This window comes from Mustela nivalis, assembly GCF_964662115.1.
Source record: "Mustela nivalis genome assembly, chromosome: 8".
Classification (NCBI taxonomy): Eukaryota; Metazoa; Chordata; class Mammalia; order Carnivora; family Mustelidae; genus Mustela; species Mustela nivalis.
Genome location: NC_139027.1, coordinates 49,060,001 through 49,086,674, shown reverse-complemented (window position 1 = coordinate 49,086,674; position 26,674 = coordinate 49,060,001). Strand labels below are relative to the sequence as shown.

Below are 26,674 nucleotides of genomic sequence, written 5' to 3'. Positions count from 1 at the left end.
GATTGGCTGGAGGAGGAAATCGGCCCGACCATTAGTCCTTTCTTGAAGGGGCGGAGCCGGGTTGCGTTCTTGTCTGGCCGACGCAGGCCGAACCGGACCGAGGAGATCCGAGTTGGGCCAAGGCCGGCAGAGCCGCGGCTCTGAGCGCAGGTGGCAGGACGCGCCCCACCCAGCGGCCAGGCGGAGCCAAAGATGCTGGCTTCTGCCACGCTGCCCCTCCTGGGCTCCCTGCCACCTCCGGCCTCGCCCTTCCCGCTGCTGCTGCTGGCGGTGCTGACCGGCCCAGTATCCGGCCGCGTCCCCCGCTCGGTGCCCAGGACCTCGCTTCCTATCTCCGGTAAGGCGTGGGCGCCCCCGCCCTCAGCCCTTCGCCCCGCGCCCGGGCCCCGCCTGCAGGTGCCCGCACCCACCTGCTCTGCCCACGGACCCGGGCAGGCGCAGTGGGGCCCCGCGCCGCAGCGCACCGCGTCCCGCGCCGCCCACGCCCCGCCAGGACCAAGGCGGGACCCCCACGCGGTGCTGCCCCACCGTATCGCTCCCCTGCTTCGCGCTTCGGCTCCCAAGACACGCCTCGGTGGATCCCGCGGCCCTTTATTCGCAGAACCGAAAGAGGGTTAAGCCCCTCACCAGGCAGACGCGGACGCTGAGCCCCGGGCAGCGGATGGGGAGTTCCTGAGGTCCTCCATTTGAGTTCCCTCTCCCCTATTCTGTCTTCCCAAACGTACACCGATATCCCTCACGCCAGCCTGACGCCTGTTCTTCTGCCAAACTCATTGGTCTGTCATTCTATTCAAGCCGCCCATCCTTCTCCAGCTCAGCATTTCCATCTGCTTACTTCTCAAATCCATTCCCTTTATCATCGTTTATATCTGCCTGCAACCTTTTGGCCCTGCTGGTAGTCCTCTTCTCCCTAACCCACTTCCCAGGCCTCTCACAGCTCTGACAAAACTCCCATTCTCTGGACCATGATCCATCGTAACCCTCTTAACTCCTCAGCATTGCCTGCTCTCTACTCGTTCCCTACGCTGAACGTTGGGAAACCGTTCAGTGAGTTGATTTAAAATTCTGTTTAAATGATTTCTAAAATCTTCAGAAGGAGAAAAAAAAAAAAAAGGAAGGAGATGAGGAAGAAGGCAGAGGATGCCACAAGGTTAAAAATGGTCATTGGAGTGATTCACACTTTAATGGCTTTCTGCTGAGGTGGGCGTGAGCATGGCCACTGACCTTCTTTTCTTCTCCGTGGACAATGAGTGTTAGCTTCCTGTGCAGAGAGAGCTAGTGAAGCTGAAAGGACAACCTATTGGCAACCTCAGAAGTGGGCAATAGTAGTGTAGAGTCTGAACTTCAGACTAATGACATTTAGGGTTGCTATGAATCCAGAAGACAAACTTGTGGTCAGAGACTGGGGATTTGTCTGTGCTCAAGCAATAGCCACAAGATAGAATGGAGGTTGCCTGGCTGGGTTGATAACCAGAAATTCAGAGAAGTCTAGATAGCAGAGTGAAACAGAGCTGGGGATATGCAGGGAATTTGGGTGTTCCAGGACTTAAAATGAGCATGAGAGTATAGCCAGGTAGAGCATAGACATGAATTTGGGTGTGGGAGGATGGGGTGGGTGGGGCCCCATACATCAGCACAGCTAGGAATGAATGGCTTGGAGCCATTCTGTCTTGAGGGTGGCTGAGAGGGTGTAGCACGTAGAGCTGTGTTGGTGCAGGGATAAGGGCCCCAGAGTGAGCTAAGAAGGTAAATTCATGCTAACTTATTTGTCATCATCTTTAAATAGAGTTTTGAATGATGATACGAAGTTTAGCTTTGGCTCAAATGGAGCACATGCCTAGGTAAGAAAGAAAGGAGCCATTTTGAAACATGTAGTACATGTCAGTTGCTTCCACATATGTTATCTCACTTAATTCTGTCAACAAGCCTGGTTGTTGGTGTTTACAGGTGAGGGAAGTGATGCTCAGGGCAAGTAACTTACTCAAGATCATACAGCTGGTAAGTGACAGAGCCACATTAAACACAGGCTGGTCCTTTTCCAAAGCGCACACTCCTGTCTACCCTTTACCTCTCTGGGTGGAAATGGGGTGGGGCTGGGAAGGACAAGAGCAGTGGGAGAGTCAGGGGATAGTCTCCTAAAGTGTTGGTGAAAAGAGTGAATTGTTTCCCTTCTAAGTAAAAAGAAGTTACTAATAAGTAATAATTAAAAAAAAGAAGAAATTGAGAGGGGAGTACTTACACCTTCTATAGGAATTTTCAAATTATGTATCATATTTCTATGAATAGAAATTAGACTTAATATTTATGCTGTTATTTTAATAAAGCATTCCATTTTTATAGAAAAAGCAGACTTGACTGCATGGTGTGCTACATATTCTGGCCTCCTCAGTCCTCTCTCTTTGGGGAGGTTTGATAGTTGGCCTGGAAAAGCTCTGTTTTTCACCCTCCTGGCTGCTAAATAAATGGTACTTTGAAGAAAACAGAAATTGAGCTCTTGAGCTGTGTCCTTGTGGACCCAACCCTTATGAAGCAATGGCTGATATCACTCTCCCCTCTCACCCTCTCTTCCTGCCAGAGGCGGACTCCTATCTCACCCGGTTCACTGACCCTCAGACATATAATTACTCTGTCCTCCTTGTGGATCCTGCTTCCCATACGCTTTATGTCGGCGCCCGGGACACCATCTTCGCTTTATCCCTGCCCTTCTCAGGGGAGAGACCCCGCAGGGTGAGAGATGAAAGTGGGGATGACCCCAGAGCATGTGATTAGATACATAGTTTTTGGGGATTGATGGGGGACTGTTCATAATAACCAAATATGTAACAGTAGTGATGGTAGGAGGGGGAGTGTTGGTGAAATTGAACATAGGAAGAATATTCATTATCTTCGCTAAAGATGACGGCAGAGGTGGGGTGGCTCAGGAGGCTATGAGGGAGGTTCATGACAAGGGAGGAGGCCACAGTGACCAGGTTTCAGGTCACTGTGGGCAGAGGAATCATCAGAATCACCTTTCTTTAGGGCAATAGCTTTTAAACTTTTTTGACCATTCCTTAGTAAGAAATATTTGATGCATTTGACCCAGGACAGGAAGTGTGTATTGAAAGAACCCTTTCTTGAAATAATATCTACTCCCCTATATGTGATACATTCTGATATATCCTATTTCATTAAAAATAAAAGCAGTTGATTTCATTACTCATTAATGGGTGGAGATGTCCAGTTTAAAAAACAATGCTCTGGTCAGTGGTGGTGGTGGTCGGGGTCGGGATGGGGGTGGGGGGGCTCTGCAGTTCTCAAATTGATGGAGGTTGTGGAACTATTTGACCTACCCTGACTTGGGAGGAATTTGGGGAGAATCTGGAAGAAACAGTTACTTCTCCTTTCTCAGATTGACTGGATGGTGCCTGAAGCCCACAGACAGAACTGCAGGAAAAAAGGCAAGAAGGAGGTAGGTGTGAATCTCGTCCCTGTCCTGAGTGTCAGTTGAGATCTAGTTCCAGCCCTTGACTCTTGTGTCTGTCCCCTGCAGTGCTCCCATCTCCAGGGACTCTAACGCCATGTCATCACCAGTCATCTCTGATCTCAGAGCTGCCTCTAACTGTCCCAGAGCTGCCTCTAACTGTCCTACCCTACCTTTCATTGTACCTGCTGCTTCTAATTCTCTCTAATCATCTCTGACCCCCAGGACGAATGTCACAATTTTGTCCAGATTCTCGCCATTGCCAATGCCTCTCACCTCCTCACTTGTGGCACCTTCGCTTTTGATCCGAAGTGCGGGGTTATTGTGAGTGACGGGTGGGAGGATGGGAAGGGTCTTCTGTGAGTGACCATGAGGGGGGGCATGCTTAAGGCAACACTTGTGCATGATACACGTTGGGGGTGAGGGATGTCTTCACAGGGTGGAGCCTTTGTCTGCCATGGGAGCGGGAGAAGGTTGTCTATAGAAGGTAAGGTATACAGAGTGTAGAGAGAGGAGAGATGGTGAAGGGAATTAGGGATGCTAACTAATCCCCGGAGAGGATAAATCCAGGAGAGACTTCAGAGGCCAGTAACTCATGTTTCCTTTGCTCTGTGTACACTTTGTCCAGGAAGCTTAGGTCCATTTCTTAATCAGCACAATCCATGCCTGCTTCTTTGTCCCAGGGCATGTGACTCTCTCTCACTCCCTTCTCCCACTTCCACTGCCAACTTCATTCTGTGTGGGCTGTGACCCTCTGCTCTCATGGCTTCTGAGGTCACTGCCCACTAATACAGTACCCGGATCTTGCCTTCAAAGTGGGCACTCTGTCAGTCACGTTATCTTCTGGGTCCTGTTCATTGCTGCTGGAGCCCTAGGCATCTCTACTCTCACCCTCAGGCAGGCTTGGAACATGTGTACCCCTGATCACCTCTAGGCTAGTCATGGCTTCTGGAGGTAAGGGGACTGGTGGCATCTCAGGAAGGTCTTGATGTTTTTGAACTCTCAGCTTTTCCCATCAGTTATCCAGCAGTCAGTCACTGGTCCTCTGCCAGCACACACTTGTGACAGGAACCTAGGATGAGTCAAAAGCCTCCCATGTTCTTTGTATTCAGTGGCTTTCCTTTCTGCTCCAACGAACAATAGGAGGAGTGCAATGACTCCCTTTCCTGGCCCTGATCCTTAATCGTAGATTCTGACTTACCCCTTCTGCAAACTGGAGCACTCCTTGCCACCTGGATCTCATCAGTGCATTTGTCCAAACCCCTCCTTATTGAAGATGATCCTCGTATTTCTGGCTTCGAATGCTGTAATTTATATGTTTGATTGCCCCAGTCAGTCCATCTGGGCTGCCCCCGAGGTTAGCCGGTCTTTGGTTGTGTCCTTTTCGTAATGTGGATGAAAGACTCTTCACTGGGGTGTGGATAGCTTCCTCATCTTGGGAAGGTTTCCAGTTCGGGGTGGTATTGAAAATCTCTATATCCCATCAGGTGGGGTATGGTTTTCTTACAGTTCTCATGAAGCTTGGGAAGTAGTGGTAGAACTACCCTTGCCACATAGGTCTTCCTCTGGCTTACACACACTTGGGGACCCTGTGGGTATGAATACAGGCACCATGGCTCAGAGACATCATGATCACTTTAAGTTAGTCTCCTAGAGCTTTCTCTTCTTCCTTGGCTCCCTGAGGGGACCCTAATTGTTGTTAGATTGTATAGACATAAAATGTTTTCTGTACATCCTGTCAGGATTGGACTCCTATCCATTCATGAGAAAATTCAGCAACCAGAGTGAAGCACAGGGTCTGCCTTTGCACTCCCATGACTTTGATCTTGTTCTCTGAACTCTCCTACTTAGCAGGTATTTGAAATGAAAAACCATCCTTTGGTCAAAGCGTGTTTGTAGGAGAATATAGGGTACAGCTTCCTGCCCCTGAAATCAGCTGTGTTAACTCGTCAAGCCATATACAAAGACTGCCCTCTAGACATCCTCAATGCTCTCGTGCCTTTACTGTTTGATCCTGCTACCTGGCAACTCCTTTCTGTTTAAGCAAGTTCTTGCCTTATCCCTAGGACTGAAGCTCTCACATCCCAGAGTGATGACTTTGAGACCATGTATAACTATTACGTGCGAGCTTTGACCACTCACTCAGAGTTGATTGCTCAGAGAAATGCAAGTTCTTGCAAAAGGCAATTCAAGCACTGGACCCCCCCCCCTCAACCCCCAGCTCTAACAATGTGGAGTGCTGCCATTCAGTGACAGCTCATTGGACATTGGAGGAAAAGATATTAGTTGGCTTTGTTGAGGGAATTTTAGCAGTTAACAGAGGAGAATGCTAGACTTAACAATAGCAATGACAAGACTTTCCGTTGCGTTGATGATGTACTCTGTCCCAGGTGTGGTACTATGGACTTCATATTTGAGACTGAGTTTAGTACTTAGCACTGCACTGTGATATTTAGGTATTATTTATCTCCATTTTTCAAGCAAGGGAATAGAAGTTCCAAGAAGTTAGGCACCATGTCTAATATGTAGCTGGCAGAGGCAGAGTCAAGATTTAAATCCAGCTATGTGTCGCTCTGCCCCACAATCCTGTTCTTCTAATCTAGCCTGCAGCACAGAACACCTTATCTGGTTTCAGTGTCTTGTGACATTTGTTCTGTTTCATGTGACGGGGACCATCTTTTCTTTTCTTTTTTTCCCCCTAACCATCTGGGGAAGGTGCATTCTTATTCTCAAGAACTTTTCTTGGCCAAAGCCAAAGGATGGATTCCAGCCCGACAGCTCATTGAGAGCCTTCCTGACTAGCTCTGTCTTTCATCTGGAGGGACTTGGCTTCCGCACAACTGATGATACAATGAGGAATCCCAGCCTTCAGCAGAGACTGTAGTGGAGGGGTCTTATCCCCTTCAGACCCTAACTAAATGTCACTTTGATGAGACAGTAATCATAACCTATCTAGTTAATAGGAGCCTCACTTACTCAAAAATTATAAGCCTACATAATATAGTGATGCCATTTGGGGAAACTGAATGAGGACTCGTTTTGACCTACTAAGTTTTAAGGGGCTCATAGGCCATCTGGGTGAAGAAGTCCAGCTGCCAAGTGCAGACACAGACCAGAGATTGGAAGGCATGAAACTTTCAGAGAATTTGAGGAATAATTTGCACAAAAAGTCTAACTGGAAATGTAAGAATGAGTGAGGTCATTGGAGTATATGTGACGAGGACTAAGGATAGATTTTACATAGTTAGGGTCTAGAAAGGAAAACAGAAGCAACCAAAGGAGATAGAGAAGCAGCAATTAGATAGGGGAGGGTGGTAGACTTTCATAGAGAAGACAGACTATTTGAAGGAGGGGGTGAGCCAGAATTACCAGCTGCACCATAAAGATGAGGAGGATGAGGACTGAGAAAAGGGATCGTTGGTGAAACGTAAGGGGGTAGTCTTTGGCACAGGAATGGGAGAGCGTGATTTGTTTTCTGGGAATACCAAGGGATCCAGGTCTGGTTGGAAGAAAGTGTTCATTTTGAGCAGTAGAAAGGAAGTAATTTGGGCTAACAGGTTTGTATTCTAGGCAACGGGGAGCCATTTTGTCAGTCTCTTGCTCAAAAATTTATCCAGGCAGTGACTGATACTGTAGGTATATTAACCTGTGGCGTAAATTGCAGGCATGGCTAGGCAGTGTGGAGAGGAGGAGCTTACTGCTGCCTTTCTGGGGACAGGATAAGAAGAACCCTGTCAGCACGTTTTTTAAATCTTTGTCCAAAGTGCCCAAGCATCTTGGTAATCTCTCACTGAGCTGTCATCCATCTCTTTTCTCAGGCTAGGCTGCCCTCACTGCCACCCAGCTGGGCTGCTTGTGCCCCTGTGGGCTCCTTCATTCTGGAAGACTCTCTTGAGCCAGTATTCCCTTTTTGGGGACCTCAGATCACACCTTATTTTAACAGGCCCTGTTCAAGGCTGTCTTGGTAAAACAAAACCATATTTGTGGACGGTAGTTACTAGACAAGTGGTCAGAATGGGCCCATGGTATACTTACACTCAGGGGCTAAGTGCGGCTCCTCCATCCACCATCAGTGTAATTGTGCTCCAGTGACACCATATGCCCTCTCTAGTGAACTGGACGTGTTGTGTCTGCCTCTTTCATGCCATAACTTCGATTCCTAACCAGCCTAACCATTAACTTCTCTGCCCGTCTCTGGTTGAAGTCATCCCTGGTTTCCATTTTTGGATATTATCTTGAGGGCTGGCTTAGTGCTGGTGCTCTAAGGTAATTTATACCTTAGGTAGGTAAGGTAATTTCTGGCTAGTCCTGGCGGACTCCTCCATCTTTCCCCTCCTATCCAGGTCAGTCCTGCTGTAGTCGCTGAATGAAGAAGGCGGTTACTTTCCAAATCCTCAAATTCTGACCTGAGTTTCAGGTCTTCGCTAACTTTGCAGATTCCCTTCCCCCGTTCTATGTATCCTTGACTCTGGTCCTGTCCTTTATCCTTGGGGTAGGAGTAGAGGGAGGAAGGCCCTTCTCTCTAAGTCTCTGGGCTTCAGATGATCTTATATTAGCCTGTACTCTTCTTTACCCTTCCTAAGAACTCCAGCTGTCAGGAGGCCTGTTCTCTTCCCTTCGTCCTCCCTGTCCTGTCACATAGTCCCCAGCCAGTTGCAAATCCCAGCATTTCGGAGGAAAGATCTGCCTCTCGGCCTCTTAGTGTCTTCTAGGACCATCTGTGGGATTCCTTCAGCAGGGCATGTGGGTGTTGGTACTAGGGGAAAGCAGGAAGAGGAATAAACTGGCAAAAAGGGGGATGGCAGAGATGGGAAAGCTGGAATGGGTGGGTGAATCAGAACAGCAGACTGGGAGTTATGGGGGTGGTAGCAGATGAATGGGAGATGAATGGAAATTGAACTTTTCCTTCATCTGACCATCTTTGTAATTCTCACTATGAGCCTGTCCATGACCCTAAACCAATTGCCCCCTTCTGGTCTGTAGGATGTGTCCAGTTTCCAGCAGGTTGAAAGACTTGAGAATGGCCGGGGGAAATGTCCTTTTGAGCCAGCTCAGCGGTCAGCAGCTGTAATGGCTGGTGAGTGGGGAGAGCCCAGAACCTGGGGCTCTTTGCTGTAATTGCCTCCTTCCTCACCCCTGCTGTTGGGATTTCTGTGTCTTTCTTTCCTTTTGTTGCAATGTCTATTATTCCCCTGTCTCTTTCTGGCCTTTCCTATTCTTCCCACAGTGCCTGTGCCCTCCTGCTTTTCCCCAGATTCTTCCCCTGGGTTTTCTCTAGAGTATGTATTCTCTGCACCTCTAGTGTGAGTGTGTGCTCTGTTAACCTCATTTTCTTTTCTCATAATGCTGTCCCTCCCACCCCCATTTATATGAGGAATCTACTACAATGCATATTGCAATACATTTAGAAAAAGTACGGAGAAGAACCTAAGAAATCTTGTAGAATAGCGCTGTCCAAAAGCACTTTGTGGGACAACAGAAATGTTCTATGTCTGTGCTGTCTAAAACAGTAGCCACGAGCTACACGTGGCTCTTGAGCCCTGGGACAATGTGAATAGTTTGACCGGAGGAAGGAATTTGCGTGTCTGGTATCTACCAGCTTTGCATAGTTCCAGGGTTTCAGAAAACCACTGCCAATAGTATGGGATATTTCTTTCTAGCTTTTTAAATAAATGTGTGTGTGTCCTTGCATATGCACTTGTGCATATAAATTTTGCTGGCCAATCCTTTGTTGCTCAGAGGAATCAGTAATCGGTAATGGCTATTAAACAAATTCCTGTTCTTACTTCCTTTGACCAAGCTGTATACAGTTCAAGTGTGCAATGGTTCAATCACAGTTGGTCCCTATATCTTTTCTAGAGAATACATAATCCTGCAGCAACCACAATGTGAATTGTTTGTGTGGCACGTAGCCTATCTTTTAGGTCAGACTACCCCCACATACACCCTTCAAATTCAGTGAGAGTCTAGCCATTTTCTCGCAACAGTGTAAAATAAACAGGTAAATAGAAATTTTATGAGTGTGTGTATATTGTAAAACTTTTAAATGTCATGCCACATGGATTTAATTTTGAGTTTTGTCATGAAACTTTGTATCATAGGCATTTTTATGCAATTAAAAAAATTTTTTTTAAAGATTTTATTTATTTGAGAGAGAGAATGAGCACTGGGGAGGGTTAGGGAAGGAGGGAGGGAAAGAGAGAGAGAGAAGAGAGTCCCCGCTGAGCAGGGAGCCAATGCGGGGCTCGATTCCAGGACCCTGAGATCATGACCTGAGCCAAGCCAAAGACAGATGCTTAACCGACTGAGCCAACCAGGCACACCCAATTAAACAACTTTTTGTGAAGAAAAATTTTAATAATATGATGCTACCCATCCTGTGAGAATTTCATAATTTAATGAAGCAGTCCCAAGTCACTTATATAAGTTTATTTGATTTCCAGGTTTATTTAGTTTATCTCAAAGTTTTTGCTAATACCCATAACACTGTAATGAACATTTTTGTAAATAAGTTTTTGTCCTCATTTTAGTTTATCTCACGATTCCTGGAAATGGATTACTCTATCAAAGGGTGTGAACATTTTATGACTCATTATTTGTTGCTAATTGAGTTTTTAGAAAGAGTGTACCAATTTACACCCTAAATCAGCGGAACGAGAGTGTTTTGTTTTTTTCTCACATAAATTTCACTAGAATACTATTGTTGTCACTTTGAAAAATCTTTACTAATTTGAGGCTAAAAAATGGCACCTTGTTTTAATTTGTATTTCTTTGAATATTAGGAAAGTTAATATTAGGACGTTTTCATATTTTAGTACTTATTTTTATTTCTTCTTTGGTAAATCCATATATATATGCACACCTGTATATAGATCCAAATATATATTCTTGGATTTGGTAAATCCAAGAATACTCATATTGTTGGGCCAATTATCAGATGGGATATGTGTTCTGATCTATATCTCTTCTTTTGTGGTTATGTTTGTCTTTAAGCTATATCCTTCTTCAGTTAGAGAGCAGATAAAAATTTTTCTTCTTACAAATTTTTCCCCCAAATGTTTAACTCTTTGATCTGTTTGGAACCTACTTTGATGAATGGCATGAGGTGAAGATCTAAATTTATTTTTCCCAGTTAGCTAATCAGTTGACTCAGCAGCATTCATTGTACTACTTTTTCTTTCTTTACTGACTTTTGCTGTTAATTGTTGTAAAATTAATTTTTACCCATTCTTTTGGGCTACATTTTATGAATAACAAAAATTGAGACACAAGATCTAACAGTGAAATTTTTTTCTTCCTTGTGTCTTTATAGAAAAAGTCTTAAAAACTAGTTATACAAATTACTTAGTCCTACAGTTAATGACTTCCCTTTTTGGAAAGTAATAAAATAACAAAAACTTTTTGGAAATGAACATAAACTCTCAATCTGATAAATACAAGATTTGTCATTTTTATCATTCACCTGCAGTTGAAATTGATGAAACCTTGTTTATAGTCATACATGTTTGAATAGAAACAGTTATTAGTTTTCTTGGCTTTTTATCTAGCATCTTTGGCAAAACTCTGAGCCAGCCATTGGGTCATTAAGAAAGATTTATCAGTTTTATCGGTTGTCTTTTGATTCTACATAATTTTTTATTAACAAAATGACTTCTTAATTACAAACTCTAAGGTAATCAATTAACATACTTTTTTATTTCAAGCAGTAATATATATATACTCTGTCTTCTGCATGTAATCTTTGTGTTCCAGTCAGCAGGTGAATTCATATTAGCATGTGGTTTAAGAACACAACTTTCATAAATAAGATCATTGTATGACAAAAGAACATTTTCAAAAAGGAAAGACATTTTTCAAAAGGGTTTTTTTTAAAGGATTTTATTTATTTATTTGACACAGAGAGATCACAAGTAGGTAGAGAGGTAGATGGAGAGAGAGAGAGGGAAGCAGGCTCCCTGCTGAGCAGAGAGCCTGATGCGGGGCTTGATCCCAGGACCCTGAGACCATGACCTGAGCCAAAGGCAGAAGCTTAACCCACTGAGCCACCTGGGTGCCCCTCAAAAGGGTTTTAAATCTTTTTTTTTTTTTTTAAGGTTGCCTTTCATCTGATAACTGATGGAAATGACTATAGAAGTCACTTTCTAACTATTTAGAATGGCTAGTTTCTCCATGTCTCTTTCTGTCTTCGATCCAAATCACAGTCAATACCAATATTATACATTTTCTTCTGAAGTTGGTACTTTATAGGGTTATAATTTAAATTTCTTTAAACTTGACCCAAGGACCAGTATTCAGTTGGAGCTTTCAGTGCTGATTTGTTATATCCTGCTGCCCCTTTGTTTTGAAAATAGCAGTATAGATAGTAGTGACAACATTATGTAAAAACTAGAACTTAAATTCCCAGTTAGGATTTATAAAAATGTCCTTGAGGATAATGTTGAGGTATTTTGAAATAGAAAGAAGAGCTTTTAGTAATGAATATATTATTAGAATGTAATAGCAGAGTATTTCTCGTTTAAATTTTAAAAATTACAGTGTGCATTGTGGATAATTGAGAAAATATAGAAATATATAATGAAGGAACTGAAAAGCCAATTGTAATTCAGTTATCACCAGGTAGCCACTAATACTGTTCTTGAGTATTTTCTTCTACTGTGTTTTTTTGTCCGTGTGTATATTTGTAATACATTGGCATTATCGTACATATGCCACTTAATTTTGTATGCTGAACATTTGCTCATAGAATTAATTATTCAAAACATGATTTTTAGTGATTGCATACTCTCCCATCACTTGAATTAGCACAGTCTATTCCCATATAATTATACGTTTAAAATGTAAGATAAATGATTGCTTTTATAAATATTGCTGCAGGGGAAATTTTTTCACAGAAATGTTTATTTAAATCCCTTACACAAATCTAATTAATTGCATATGAGTCCATCTAGAAAGTAGAATTTCTGGGCCAAAGAGTGTAAAGGTTTTTATGGTACTCAATGGATTTGGCCAAATTGCCCTCCAGTTAGTCCCTCCAGCATTGACAAGAGGCCCTCTTTCATTGCATCCTTGTCAGTCCCAGGGAATACAGTTAATAAACATACAGTTGGGCACCTGAGTGGCTCAGTGGGTTAAGTTGTTGCCTTTGGCTCGGGTCGTGATCCCAGGGTCCTAGGATTGAGACCCGCATCAGGCTCTCTGCTCTGCGGGGAGCCTGTTTCCCTCTCCCACTCTCTGCCTGCCTCTCTGCCTACTTGTGATCTCTCTCTGTCAAATAAATAAAATCTTAAAAAAAAAATACAGTCCATTATGACCTCCTCCAGAGCCCAATTTTATGTATTTTTGCTTGCATCTCCATTAGTGAGGTTGAACAACTTTCCATGTGTTTATTAGTACTGGCATTTATTTAGGAAAAAGCCTTAGAAATCTTGTCTTCAAATATGACATGTATTTGTAATGCACTTAGATAAAATTAGCATTTTCTCAGTGTCTCTTTTTGCACTGTTCCAGTTTGGAAAAATGCAGATAATTTGATGGTAATGTTCACATTAGCCTAAGAACACTGGCACTTCCTTCTGTCTCCTCTGGAGGGTCTTTGCCTTCCACTCATCCTTTCAAGGTTGGTGTTCCTTGGACCCCCTCTCAGGGTCCTGTTCTTTTCTCATTCTATGTGGTTGTGGTCTCAACCAGCCTCACAGATTTGTTTCCACTGCATTCTGATGCCTCCCAGACATTATGTGGAGCTATAGACCATGTTTCCAGCTGCTTTCCAGACATCTTCACATAGTTGTCCCACAGATCTCAAAGTCAGCATGCCCCAAACCAAGCTCGTCATCCTTACTCTCCTTCCCCAAACCTGCTCCACCACCAGAGTCTCCTCCTCTGAGTACACAGTGCTGCTACCTTCCCGTGTACTCCAGCTAGAGATAGCAGTCAATTATCCTCTGTTCTCCTAGCAACATCCTGTAACAGATAGGGCTTTTATTGAGAAGAGCAGGAGGAAGGAGTATTTGTTCTTTCTCTTTGGGACTCTGTCCTGTGTTTAATCATCTCTGTTTGCTCTCATGGTATCTTGCGATGATTGCATCTGCCAAGAAGCACTGCAAAAGTTCCTGATATACTGGGTGCTGCTGGCATTTTGGGGTCAGACCTACCTCTTTTTCTTTCTTTCTTTCTTTCTTTCTTTCTTTCTTTCTTTCTTTCTTTCTTTCTTTCTTTCTTTCTTTCTTTTTTTAAAGATTCTATTTATTTATTTGACAGAGAGAGATCACAGGTAGGCAGAGAGGCAGGCAGAGTGAGAGGGGGGAAGCAGACTCGCTGCAGAGCAGAGAGCCTGATGTGGGATCATGACCTGAGCTGAAGGCAAGAGGTTTTAACCCACTGAGCCACCCAGGTGCCCCTTAGACCTACCTCTTAAATTTGGGCGTGTTTGCTCCAAGACTAGCATTCACACATTGATACAAGACAGTTAGAAATGCTGTGTGAACAACAAAGGAAAAGGTAGAATAAATGCTGCATCTCCAACTAGCTAATTATGTCCTCATCGTAGGCTGTTCTATAAAAAAAAAAAAAGTATCCAGCTGGCCTCATCCTTAGATAAGGAAATGGAGACTATTAGGCTAGGAGCTAGCTATCTTGGAAAGCTTTGACTGTGTGAAGAAAAGGGAGTGGAGGAAGGAAGGCCAGGGTGTGTTTAAAATCCGTTTTTATTAAAGCTAATGAATGATTAATCCTATTAATTACACCTTCTTTAGAGAGTGAAAAATTGAAACCCCAGGTGCAGGGGTGCAAACCTGCACCTTCCCTTGTGCAGGGAAGTGCAAACTGCCATGATGTGTATGAGGCTGTCAGTGTTGTTGCTAACACATCTGGGAAGCCTAAGTCTCAGGCTTTAGGCTTCGGTGAGGAGATTGTGATGTTTCTTTGGTTGTGATTCATCTCTTGTGGCTTTCTTTCAGTCTTTTTTTTTCCCCCTTGGTATTTCCAAAATGAAATATATCTTAATTTGGAGGGACATAAAAGTGAAAGACGGTAACTGCAACAAACATTCAGTGGGTACAAAAATGTAGAAAGGAGAAAATAATAATCATTGTAATTCCATTAATCAGAAATGTTTTATTAACACTGTAGAGCTGTCGCTCCTTCCCATCTTTCTTATGTCTGCAGACATATACGTGTCTTTTAAAATTATAGGGTTATATCATACCTGATGTATTTTTTTTTTTCACTGAATTCAGCACTGCGGGCATCATTCTCTTTTGCCAATAGCAAATGTGTGTTTTAATGTTTACTGAATCGATTCATTCAGTACTAACCTGCCAATGATCGCACATACAGTGATATTTTGTTATATGAGCAATGCAACATAATATTTGAGATTGAGACCATCCTGGAGAATCTAGGACATGTGGTGATGCTGTGTCCTCCTGAAACTGTGACTGGGATGGCTGCTGCTCCTTTTCCTTGGGTCGCGTGTGTGCATGTGTTACAAGCCCCTTGGTACTCCTGGACTACCTGGAACCCTGCTGCTTCCCCCCAGAGTGTCTGACCCCTCCTGCTGTCCCTTAGGTCAGTGACCTTCTGCTCTTTCCCTCCAAGTGAGTGTGCTCTTTGGCAATTTTGGGCTCCGGAGTTCCTGACTGACCCCGTTAATCCCCCTGTTGATCCCCCCGTTGATCCCTTAGAAACTTTTGGGACCTTTTACCTCCACCCGCTTTTGGGTCTTGACAAAATATTTGTTTGTAGCCACTCCCTACCACCGCCCTGCACCAAGTCATGCTCCTGAATATTCGTGACTGTCTCCTCCACAGAGCTCTCTCCATTCTCAGGTGTCCATGACACAGCTTCCATGCTCCATCTTTTTTTTAAAAAAAAGATTTTATTTATTTATTTATTTATTTGGCAGAGATCACAAGTAGGCAGAGAGGCAGACAGAGAGAGGAAGGGAAGCAGGCTCCCTGCTGAGCAGAGAGCCCGATGCTCAGCTTGATCCCAGGACCCTGAGACCATGACCTGAGCTGAAGGCAGAGGCTTAACCCACTGAACCACCCAGGCGCCCCCGGATCAGTTTTCCACCCGCCTTGGAAGTACAGATGGTTGGCTTATTCCCTGTTCCGCGTGCTGTCAGACCATGCCCTCAACCTGGTTTTGTCCTTCCTGAAGTACTCTGGGAGGGAATGGGGTGCTATTTTATAGCCCCCCTTCTGGCAACAACTCAAGCATGTGGTCTCTGAGGTTTCACAAAGAGCATCAATACCCGCACTGAATGGCGGCCATGTGCCAGGCCCTATGTGGGCTCTACGTTTGGATCACATTTAACCCTCAGCAGGGCTCTGAGTGGAGGGTGGTATTATCTCCCTTCTAGGTTGGAGGTTCCTGAAGCTTATTTGCCAAGATCATACTGCTTGTAAGTATTCAGGGTCCAAAGCCAGGCCTTCCGAGCTCCAGAACACTTGGATTCTTTTCACCATCTCCAGGGATAGAATAGTCTCACCTCCCAACCCTCTAACCCTCTGCTGTTGTCCTCAGAGGCTTTCTGACCCTTTTTAGCTTTGTAGGAAGTATTTTTTAAAATAGTGGTTATTTTTCCAGCACCTGAGTCAAGCAAGTTTGCTCAGGCCTCTGTGACCCCAGGATGCTGGTGCTTCGCCCAGAGTGGCCCTGCTCTTCCCCTTCCTTCCAGCCTCATGAGTCCGCATGGCCCACACTGGGCCTTCCCTGCACCGCCTTGCAGCACACCAGTCTCTCTTGCTTCCCTAGCCTCTCGGACTTGATTTTCCACGTTGTCTTCAGTAGCCTCTCCCCTGAAATGGTGGTATCCCCAGGGACCTTTTTCTCACTTCCTCTTTCTCCCTGGCTGTCATGTTCATGGCCAGGCTTAAGCCTGACTCCCCAGTTCCCTGACTAGCCCTGTTGCCTGGGTCCGTCTGTCTGATGGCCTTCCAGAGTCTCCAATCACATGTCCTGAAGGGAGTTCAACCTCAGCACACTCCACATCTGGTAATCCCAACTACTTGCTTTTTCTGGTTCTCTCCTCTCATTTCCTGGCTTTGCTCAGAGTATCACCCTCTGCTGTCATCCGTCTTAGAGGCTGGAGATCTTAAAGACATTATTTTATTCCATTCTTTCACCTTTCATATTCAGTTGACTTTCAAATCTTTTTAATTGATTCGGCCTCAGAAATATTCCCCCAAATGAGCCCTTTTATTTTATTTACCTTTTTTTTTTTTTACACCATTTTCTTTACTTTGCTGCTACTTAATTCCGGCCTCCACTCTTGCCTGGAGTGTGTGAATGGACTTAACTAGCATTATCTTCTTAAAGCCCAGAACTGGTCATGCCATGCCACTCTTTCCTTCAAGAAAATCTGCAGTTTTCCCTCTTACCTGGAGAATAAAGTCCACATCCTGTGGCAGAGCAGCCTCTTCACATTTGGGTGCCCACATTTCACCTCCATCTCTGCTCACTAGCCCAGCAGGCGCCCAGCCTCCACCAGAGCTGCAACTACAGGGAGCACCCCATGTCCCTGAACGTGGCTCCTCTCTTCCCCACCTGCTTGCCTTCCCCCCTGTAGTCCAGCCCCCTGGCAAATTGCTCCTTCCTCAGACCCAGCTTAGATGTCACCTCTTGGGGGCTGCTCCCCCCCCATTTAGAGGTAGCTGGGTCCTCCTCTGTGCTCCCCCAGTGTCTTCTGATACCTGAACCCATGTTTGTCTTCCACACTCGAAGGGGGAGCTCTTGGAGGCAGTGTTGTGCTCTGCACATGGCACAGTGGCTCAGACGTAGTGGGTGGTGAAGGAATGCCACTCTGCTCTCTCCAGAATTCCTGGAAGACTCAGAACTCCTCTGGGGCTCACGACCTACTACCCCTGAGTTATTGTCTCCTAGTTGCATGTGAGCACTTGTCTGTGTTATAGGGCGGCTATAGGTGCCTTAGACTCCTCCCACAGAGCTGTACCTCCCCTTCCTAGTGGGGATCTGTGATTTCTGTCTTCTCCAGTCCCCACCATCCCTGGAGCACCTGGGCTCCTGCACTGTACCAGGAGAGAGGGTCCGCCTCCTCGCTGCTTTCTCTGGCTGCCTGTGCAGCGTTCACGAATCCCCCAGGCTGGTGTTCCTCCAAGGGAGGTCCTGAATCATCCACATGAGGGTAACTCGGGCTGCTTAAACTTAGTTCTTGGACCCTCCCCTAACTCTGCTGGGTGAGAGTTACTGGGCCCGGGTACCGGGAACCTCTGTTTTGATCAATTCCCCAATGGGTGCAGGTACACCCTAAAGCTGTGCCTGGTTCCGGAGCAGGGTCCACCCCCATTCAGAAAGAGCACCAGTTCCCTGAGACATGTGCCAGAGTGGGAAAGCGGAAGTCAGACCGGGCATGCTGCAAAGCGAGCCCCCTTCCTGGAGGGTCAGGGTGCCATCACTACAGTATGGAATAGAGGTGGCCCCAAAACAGCCATGACAACAAACAAGCCAACGGACAGACAAAGCCTGATTCTCACCAGGGCAGCCCTTCCTCTTCCTTCCTGCACATCAGCATGCCGGCAGTTTTCCCTTAACACGGGTGGCCTTTCCCACCCTGGAGCGCTTTGTGTCTACGTTGACTGGAAGTGAGATGCAGCTGTGTCTGCAACCCTTGGCTTCCCTCAGTCGTCTCTGACAGCCTGTCTCCTCCCTGTCGCCCTGCAGGGGGCGTCCTCTATGCTGCCACTGTGAAAAATTACCTGGGGACGGAGCCGATTATCTCCCGGGCTGTGGGTCGCACGGAGGACTGGATTCGGACAGAGACCTTGCCCTCCTGGCTTAACGGTGGGGAGAGGGGGAGGGGTGCTCGGTGGGCGACAGAGCTGGCTGAGGCCGAGTGGCCCCAGGCTGTGTCTGTAGTAACTGAGTCCACTGGTCTCCCCAGCCCCAGCCTTTGCTGCAGCCGTGGCCTTGAGCCCAGCAGAGTGGGGGGATGAAGACGGAGATGACGAGATCTACTTCTTCTTTACGGAGACTTCCCGAGCATTTGACTCGTATGAGCGCATTAAGGTCCCACGGGTGGCCCGTGTGTGTGCGGTGAGACCACTGTTCCAACTGTTTGTCCTCTTCTGCTCTGCCTGTCCTGTTTTTTCCTCTCTGGGCCTCTGTCTTTGTGTCTGTCCTCTGTCTCCTTCTTTCCTCTGTCCCAACTTATTTTCTGGGAGCTTGGGGAGTGTGGGGAAAGGCTCTGGCCTTTCACCCCTATAATTACCCTTATGACAGACTGTCCTCAGGAGGTAGACTGGTGGAGAGGTCAAAGGCAGGAACTTTTGAGAGCTAGTCCTGGATTCAAGTCCCAGCTCCACCAGTTCCTGCCTCTGTGACTCTGGGCAGCTCCTTTAGCGTCTTTGAACCTCCCCTGTGAAATGAGGATAGTAATGACCTCTAGCTATAAGGGTTGTTTCAAGGACTTAATGAGGTGGCTCATGGAAAGCTTATAGGGCAGTATTTCATAACTGCACAACGAACTCAGTCACTGCTATTGTTACTGTGACCCCATCCAACCCTGGATCTCCTTATCCCCTATAGGATGTACCTCCATCCTTGCTTTTCTGTGCATCTGTCTTTCCATCTGTCTGTGTCTGCCCTGAAGACAGGGAAACCTCTCTTGGTGTCCACATGCCTCCCACAATGTTGTTCTTCTAAAAAGAATTTCCCATGCACTTGTCGCCCCAGGGAGACCTTGGGGGCCGGAAGACCCTCCAGCACAGATGGACGACCTTTCTGAAGGCTGACCTACTCTGTCCAGGCCCTGAGCATGGCCGGGCCTCCAGTGTCCTGCAGGACATGGCCATTCTCCGACCTGAGCACGGATCGGAGACCCCCATCTTTTATGGCATCTTTTCCTCCCAGTGGTGAGAGGAGCCTGGTGTGGGGGAGAGTTACGGGGTGGGGGATGATAGGGCATGGGTGCAGTGTCTGTGCTGCCTGCTTCAGAGGGGGTGGGCTGTCCCTGGAGCAGGCTTCATGGCTCCCTTTGCCTTTCTCATGGGTCCTCTTATTTGTCAGGGGTGAGTTGCTGTTCCCATGTTCCCTGTAAATATCTGCCTCCAACCTGTAACTCTTACAGGGAGGGGGCGGCCATCTCTGCTGTCTGTGCCTTCCAACCCCAAGACATTCGGACAGTGCTGAATGGTTCCTTCAGAGAGCTGAAACATGACTGCAACAGGGGACTGCCTGTCATGGACAACGATGTCCCCCAGCCCAGACCTGGAGAGGTGAGGGGGTAGGACGTCTCTTCACTTCACAGAGAAAGGGCACGACCAGGGATCATAGATGCTTCCTGGCCCCTGGGAAACTGTCCCTGTACTGTGTTTCCTCTAGTGCCTCACCAACAACATGAAGCTCCAGCAGTTTGGCTCATCGCTCTCCCTGCCTGATCGTGTGCTCACCTTTATCCGGGACCACCCTCTCATGGACCGGCCAGTATTTCCAACCGATGACCATCCCCTGCTCGTCACTACAGATACAGCCTATCTCCGAGTTGTGGCGCACAGGGTGACCAGCCTCTCAGGGACAGAGTATGATGTGCTGTACCTGGGGACAGGTATGTTTAACGGCCCAGCGAGGAGCCCACCCAGGGGACACATGCTCCTGTCACAGAGCGGGTCCTGCGTGTACAGGTGTTAGTGTCGCCAGGCACAGGGGCGGTTCTGTCATTCTGTCTGGCCACCTGTCTGCTTCCTAGAGGATGGACACCTCCACCGAGCTGTGCGGATTGGAGCCCAGCTCAGCGTCCTGGAGGATCTGGCCTTATTCCCAGAGCCACAGCCAGTTGAGAGTATGAAATTGTATCAGGTGAGTTATAGATTTGGGGGAGTGTGGTGGGGGTACCTCTGAGTCCAGAGCCAGTTTGTTACTCTAAGGTCTGGGAGAGCCGGTGTCTTCTTCCTAACTCTCTTTCTGTAGAATTGGCTCCTGGTGGGCTCCCGAACCGAGGTGACACAAGTGAACACCACCAACTGTGGCCGTCTCCAGAGCTGCTCAGAATGCATTCTGGCCCAAGACCCTGCCTGTGCCTGGAGCCTCCGGCTGGGTGCGTGTGTGGCCCATGCTGGCGAGCATGGCGGGTGAGTGTTGCTGCGTTGGTCTCTTGCCTGTTGTCCCAGGGCACCCGCCCATCCACGTGTTTGTGTCTGTCTCGTCTGTCTGGGTACCTGGATCCTCAGTAGAGCATGCGATTCTTAATCTCAGTGTGAGGAGTTCAAGCCCCATGTTGGGTGTGGATCCTACTTCGTTTTTATTTTATTCTATTTTTTTGAGAGTGTGAATTGGAGGTGGGGGCAGATGGTGAGGTTGGGGTACAGAGGGAGAGGGACAGTGAGAATCCCAAGCAGGCTCCACACTCAGTGCAGGACCGATGCTGGGCTGGATGTCACAGCCCTGAGATCATGACCTGAGCTGAAATCAAGAGTCAAATGCATAACTGACTGAGCCACCCAAGCATCCCCAAGTGGAGCTACTTAAAAAAAAAGTATCTCATCTGTTAATGCTGCCCAGTGTGTGTGTGTGTTTCTGTTTGTGTCACTTGTGTGTCCATCTGTCAGTCCATTCTGACTGTCTGGTGCTGCCTCCTCCGTATCCTTGCCGCTCTGCTGGACCTGCCCTGACTGTGAGACTGACCTCCAGGTTGCACACACTTCTCAGTTTTCACTTTATAAGAGCTCTCAGAAGTGTTTGCACTCTTGACTGCTCCCTCTGAACTTCCTTGCGATCCTCTTGCTTTCTGTGACCCTGCGTAATCCCATATTTCCTCCCACCCCCACCAGTCTATCTCCCTTACTGATTCCTTTTCCATCCCACTTCCGAATGTTGGTATTCCTTGGGGTTCAGTCCTTCCTCTTACACTTCCACACACTCTCGAAGTGGTCACATTCCCATTATCTTCACCACCGAGTGCCGCCGACCACCACTGATGTGTCTTTAGTTGACCTGTGGGATTCCCTGCCTCGTGGTCTACCTGATAGTCCCTTGGGAGGCTTCACAGGCAACTCAAGCTTGCGAGTCTCAGCACACACTGTTGTTTCCTCTTTCCTTCATGTGCTCTACCTGTGATTTTCATCATTGTAAGAAAGGGACCTCCACCCAAGCCAGAATTGCCCTTGCTGTCGTGAGTTTGTATTGACTCTAGCTCCATCTGTCATATCCTCAGTCCACAGCCATTCCCCTCCTTCTCTGCCGCTATCACCCTAGTCCAAGCCATCATCACTTCTTGACTGGATTATTCTGGCAATCTCTTCACTGGTCTCCTTCGACCATTGGGGCATCTGACCATCTCTTTTCCCCTCAGCAGCCAGCTTAAAATTGTATGTCACATTGAAGCAAATCCCTGGCATCATACCCATCGGAAATATTTCAGTATATATCTCCCTCAGGTCAGGACTCGCTCTCATTTTTTTCTTTTAAAAAATTTTAAAATATTTTATTTATTATTTGAGAGAGAGAGTGCGAGCATGAGTGGAGGGAGGGGTAGAAGGACAAGCAGATGCCCCAGTGAGCATAGAGCCCACCATGGGCTCCACCCCAGGACCCTGGCGTCCTGACCTGAGCCGAAGTCAGCGCTTAACTGACGGAGCCGCCCAGGTGTGTCCCCTGCCCCCAACAAGAACTCTGTTAAAAAACATTTTATTATAAGGGACTTCAAACATTCAAAATTTGGATAATACAATGAATTCCTATCACCTGTTGCTCAACTTCACAACTATCAACTCCTGACCTTGCTTCACCAATACCCTCACTCACTCCCTGATGTTTTAGAGCAAATCTTGAACATCTTATCACTTTATCCATAAATCTGGCAGTATACATCTTTAACACAGATGGAATAAAAAATGAAACCATGTTATCATTATTATCCCATAAATTTAATGTGACAAGACATCCAGTCAGTGTTCCAATTTTCCAGTTTTCTCAAAGCCAGGGTATACTTTAAGATAGTTGCTTAAGTTAGGATCCAGACAATGTCCATCAATTTAAATTAGTGTCTTTCTTAAGTCTTTGACATTTTTGGTGATATTCCCTTTGATGAAAGTATTTTTTTCAAACTTACTTTGAGATTTCCTGTTTTGAAGCCCAGTTAATTTACAGTATATTTGTACATATTACTGAACCACAAGGCTACCAAAATTTTAGAAGTAAAGACTTTTTTGGGGAATCAGTTTTTTATTAAGAACTTTGATCTGGTGGTTTCTTTTGGGAGAACTTCTAAATGCTACAACAAGGCAAGTGCTTTATTGTTTTAATACCTATTAAAATAAGAATTTCGTTGTTTTTGGATATCCTGTGTACTCAGGGTCCCCTTAAGATATATATGTTTGGGGGGTGTGAGGTATGTCTATACACTAGTTTATTTCTTGGTAATACAGGAAATTACCAAGTTGGTATTTCTTTTTTTTTTTTAATTCATTTTTAAAAAATTTATGTGAGAGAGAGAGAGAGTGCATGTAAGGGGTGAGGGGCAAAGGGAGAGGAAGAAGGAGAGAAGCAGACACCCTGTTGAGTGCAGAGTCTGAGGTGAGGTGGGTGGGGCTCCATCCTAGGAGCTTGAGACCATGACCTGAACCAGTATCAAGAGGCAGACACCCAACTGACTGAGACACCCAGGCATCCCACGGAGTTGGTACTTCTATGATCTCTATCCTCCACACCTCAATTCATACAAGTGAGTAAAAGAAACTGTGGAGTTCCCGTGGCTATAGCTTCACATATGGCCTCTCCATGTTCCTAACTCTCAGCCAAACTAAGTGACCTTGGTTTTATCCAGAAGACTGTAATGTATTTATACCAGTCTTGGAGCTCATTTCAGGGACCTTAATTCATGTGGAAGGCATTCACACTCAAATGGAGTCTATCTTTGCTTGAGGCTTTTGTGTGTTCAGATAGAACTCAATCTCCACTGATAGCTTGGGGAAGGTCTCCCTCTGGGGAGTGGTGACAGGGAGTTCGGAGTGGGCAGTCTACCTTGCTGTCAGGCACAGTCCACACATATCCTGGAAGTACCAGGATTGTGTTGTTTGAAGCAGGTGTTGGAGAGAGAAATTTCCTCCATAGAGAGGAGCAGCCTGTATGAAACAAAAAGTCATCTCCCCGACCCTCATAGAATTTTGATTAACTTTTATAGAAAAGAAGTTTTCTCTCTTAATAGAAAACAGGTTAACTGTAGTTTTTATGTTTTTTTTTTTCTTCCCCAGAGAAATCCTGTGGTTACAGATACCCAAATACATTACATGGAACACTAGTATGCATTTTTAAAAAGTGCCCTCCAAACACCTTTCCAACAGACTTACTGCAAATTTAATTCTCTGTGGTCTGCTGGAAATACGTCTAGAATTGACTTGGCAAGTGTCACGAATAGTCAAGGGAGTACTGGGGGGAAATTTTACATTAAGAGAATGTTGACGGATAGTTTCCGGAGTGATTTATGAGAGGATGGGGGCTGTGATTTCATTCTGTTACTGAATGTTCATCGGTACTGAGGAAATCAGAAAAGGATGCTGGCACTGGATTTACCAAGTGTTCTCTTCTGTACAGGCTGGTCCAAGACATAGAGTCGGCAGATGTGTCTTCTTTGTGTCCCAAAGAGCCGGGAGGTCTGTATGGTTTAGGGGAATGTGGGTGGAGTGGGTGAAGGGGGCTAGAATGCTGTCCATTTGGGACCCCCTTTAAAAATTGGAAGATATGGCAGCCAGTGACTTATGGTCTTACTGTCTTTGGGCATCTCCTTTGTATCTTTGTCCCCACAGCCCCTTCTTGGGTCTGATACCATGCCATCATTTACCGTGTTACAGCCCAGCCAGTAGCATTACCGCCTTTCGTGTCTCTGCTCTCTCTCCGCAGAACGCCCAGTAGTGTTTGAAGTTCCTGTGGCTACAGCGGCACACGTGGTCTTGCCATGTTCCCCAAGTTCGGCATGGGCGTCCTGTGTGTGGCACCAGCCTGGTGGGGTGACTGCACTTCCCCCCCGGCGGGATGGGCTGGAGGTGGTAGTAACCCCAGGCGCCCTGGGTGCTTACGCTTGCGAATGTCAGGAGGGGGGCGCGGCCCGTGTGGTGGCTGCTTATAGCTTGGTGTGGGGCAGCCAGCGGGGTCCCCCAAGTCAGGCCCACACAGTGGGTGCTGGACTGGCCGGCTTTCTCCTGGGGGTTCTTGCAGCATCGCTGACTCTTCTTCTGATTGGCCGGCGTCAGCAGCGACGGCGACAGAGGGAGCTTCTGGCTAGAGACAAGGTGGGCTTGGATCTGGGGGCACCCCCATCTGGGACCACAAGTTACAGCCAGGACCCTCCCTCGCCTTCTCCCGAAGATGAGCGGCTGCCCCTGGCCTTGGCCAAAAGGGGCAGTGGCTTTGGTGGCTTCCCTCCACCCTTCCTGCTCGATCCTTGTCCGAGCCCAGCCCACATTCGGCTTACTGGGGCTCCTCTAGCCACATGTGATGAAACGTCCATCTAGGGCAAGTGACTGCTAGTGCACAGGTGACCACTGGAGGGGGATGACCATTGAGATGCTGGGGATACTGAGCCTGGAAGATGGTTATGGGCTATGAGTTCTCTTTGGTCTTTGCATCATCACTTAGACTTTTGTGTCTGCCCTCTCTGGGCCTGGCTGGGCTCGGAGCCAGGCCTGTGCTTGATCTCCTGATTCTCATGAGAGATCAGAGCTGCTGTCTCCAGTGAATCAGGACTTTTCCCACTTCTGCCCTCTGAACCGCTGCAACTCCTTCAGCCTTGGCTCCCTATCTTGGGCTGTTAGTTTGAGGTTGGGGAATGGGCCGTAGCTTTGACATTGCCTTCTGGTGGACCCTGGCTGGAAGGAAGAGCGCTAGAGGCGGTGGGGGCTAGTGTGCATTAAGTTCCTTTGTTCATTCTCTTAGTTTATGGGATTCTCTGTGGGGAGTGCATGATCCCCATGTTGCAAGATGAAATCTCTGCCCTGAGATGTCCCCCAACCCAGTTGTCCTTCCATGAAAGTGAGTGTCAGTATGCAGGTGTTTGTGGAAGGCCTGGCCACATGTGCATGCAGGACTGGGCTGGTACTCAGGTGTACCCCTGGGGGTCAGACCCAGTGCTCAGGTATATCCCGGGGGGGCAGGTGGGGAAAGGTGGGAATGAGGCATTGCCTGCAGAACTTCAGACCCTGTAGCCAGTGAAGGAGTGGCTTTACTTTCTAAAAAGAAACAAACCACCACCTGGGCCCCATCACCTATAACCCTTCTCTTGAGTAGAGGAAAAACTCCCAAAGTGACCTTTTGGGCGGGCGGGACAGTGGTACGCGTGACCCAGTCATTCTTTGTTTTTGCCTCCTGGCTGCCACCACTGCCACACACAGCTGTTCTTTCTCTTTGGCTCCCGTTAAAAAGACTTCACAACCTTCTAAGTATTAAGGGACAACAAAAGGGGAACAGTCATAGGAAATACAAGTTGCATAAAAATAGGTTTGTATCAGTGACTTTACTCAGGTTGACACCTTTGCCCTAAGTTAGAAGTTCTCCACCTGGGGTCCATGGACTCCCTGTAATCGTATGCAAAATGTTGTTGGTACATGTGAGTCTGTATTTTTATGGGGAATGGGGTGGGTGGGTATGGTTTTCATCAGCTTCTCAAGGCCTTAACCAAGTTAAAGGACTATGCCTCGAGGTCGCCACCCAGTGGTCAAGATGAGGGAGTGCCAGTGAGCGGCAGTTCTTCCAGCCCTACCATCCCGTTCCCTGTGGTCAGCCCTGGGACTCGCAGCTGCTGGATGCCCTCTTGTTTCTCCGGTTCTTGGAAGCTGGGCTCTGCGTGTATTTGAAGATACTATCAACTCCTACCAAACATAAAGACCTCTTCCTGCTTCACAGCTCCCAGTTGCTCTAGGCTTCTCCTGCTCGGTTCTGGTCTTGGCCCGTGTATGTGCCTCGTTCATCCCTGGTGAGGGACCTCTCCCCCCATTCCCCGAGCTCCAGTGAATGACCCAACCCCTCCCAGTTGAAGTTTTTGGCTCTACTCTCCTTGGCAGCAACCTGTGAACTATTCAAAAGAGTCCCCTTGGGTTTGGAATTACCAGTGGCTTTGCCACTAATATGTGTATGATTTTCAGCAAGTGATCTAATGTAGGAACACTGGTTTGTTCAGCTGTAAAGTGGGGATAGTAATACCTACCTCGGGGTTGCTGCAAGGATTGAATGGGAAGACATGTAAACAATAAAGCAGTGTCTACACCA

The 26,674-nt window shown here is 46.9% G+C and overlaps 1 protein-coding gene across 12 annotated transcripts; it reads left to right on the top strand.

Annotated features, from left to right (window-relative positions):
* The first annotated feature begins 37 nt into the window (after positions 1 to 37).
* On the top strand, positions 38 to 26,674 carry SEMA4F (ssemaphorin 4F). 12 transcript variants are annotated; one of them, XM_082743881.1, is made up of 15 exons: positions 38 to 337; positions 2,576 to 2,727; positions 3,389 to 3,448; positions 3,686 to 3,784; positions 8,444 to 8,537; positions 18,143 to 18,262; positions 18,363 to 18,514; positions 19,154 to 19,332; positions 19,548 to 19,695; positions 19,802 to 20,024; positions 20,166 to 20,275; positions 20,387 to 20,547; positions 24,008 to 24,066; positions 24,314 to 24,702; positions 26,095 to 26,674. In XM_082743881.1, the coding sequence occupies exons 1-15, from the start codon at positions 193 to 195 to the stop codon at positions 26,260 to 26,262; spliced, it is 2,259 nt and encodes a 752-aa protein (XP_082600007.1). In that variant the 5' UTR covers positions 38 to 192; the 3' UTR covers positions 26,263 to 26,674. The 12 variants fall into 12 exon arrangements, with proteins under 12 accessions (XP_082600007.1, XP_082600010.1, XP_082600005.1 ...); XM_082743884.1 differs by having other exon boundaries at positions 26,109 to 26,317; XM_082743879.1 differs by lacking the exon at positions 26,095 to 26,674 and having other exon boundaries at positions 24,314 to 24,456; positions 24,629 to 24,691.

Coding starts and splice junctions, on each gene's coding strand:
- SEMA4F (XM_082743877.1), top strand. CDS start 193: ATGCTGGCTTCTGCCACGCTGCCCCTCCTGGGCTCCCTGCCACCTCCG. Junction 8,538..18,142: donor GTCAGCAGCTGTAATGGCTG/GTGAGTGGGGAG, acceptor GTCGCCCTGCAG/GGGGCGTCCTCTATGCTGCC. Junction 18,515..19,153: donor GGGTGGCCCGTGTGTGTGCG/GTGAGACCACTG, acceptor TTGTCGCCCCAG/GGAGACCTTGGGGGCCGGAA.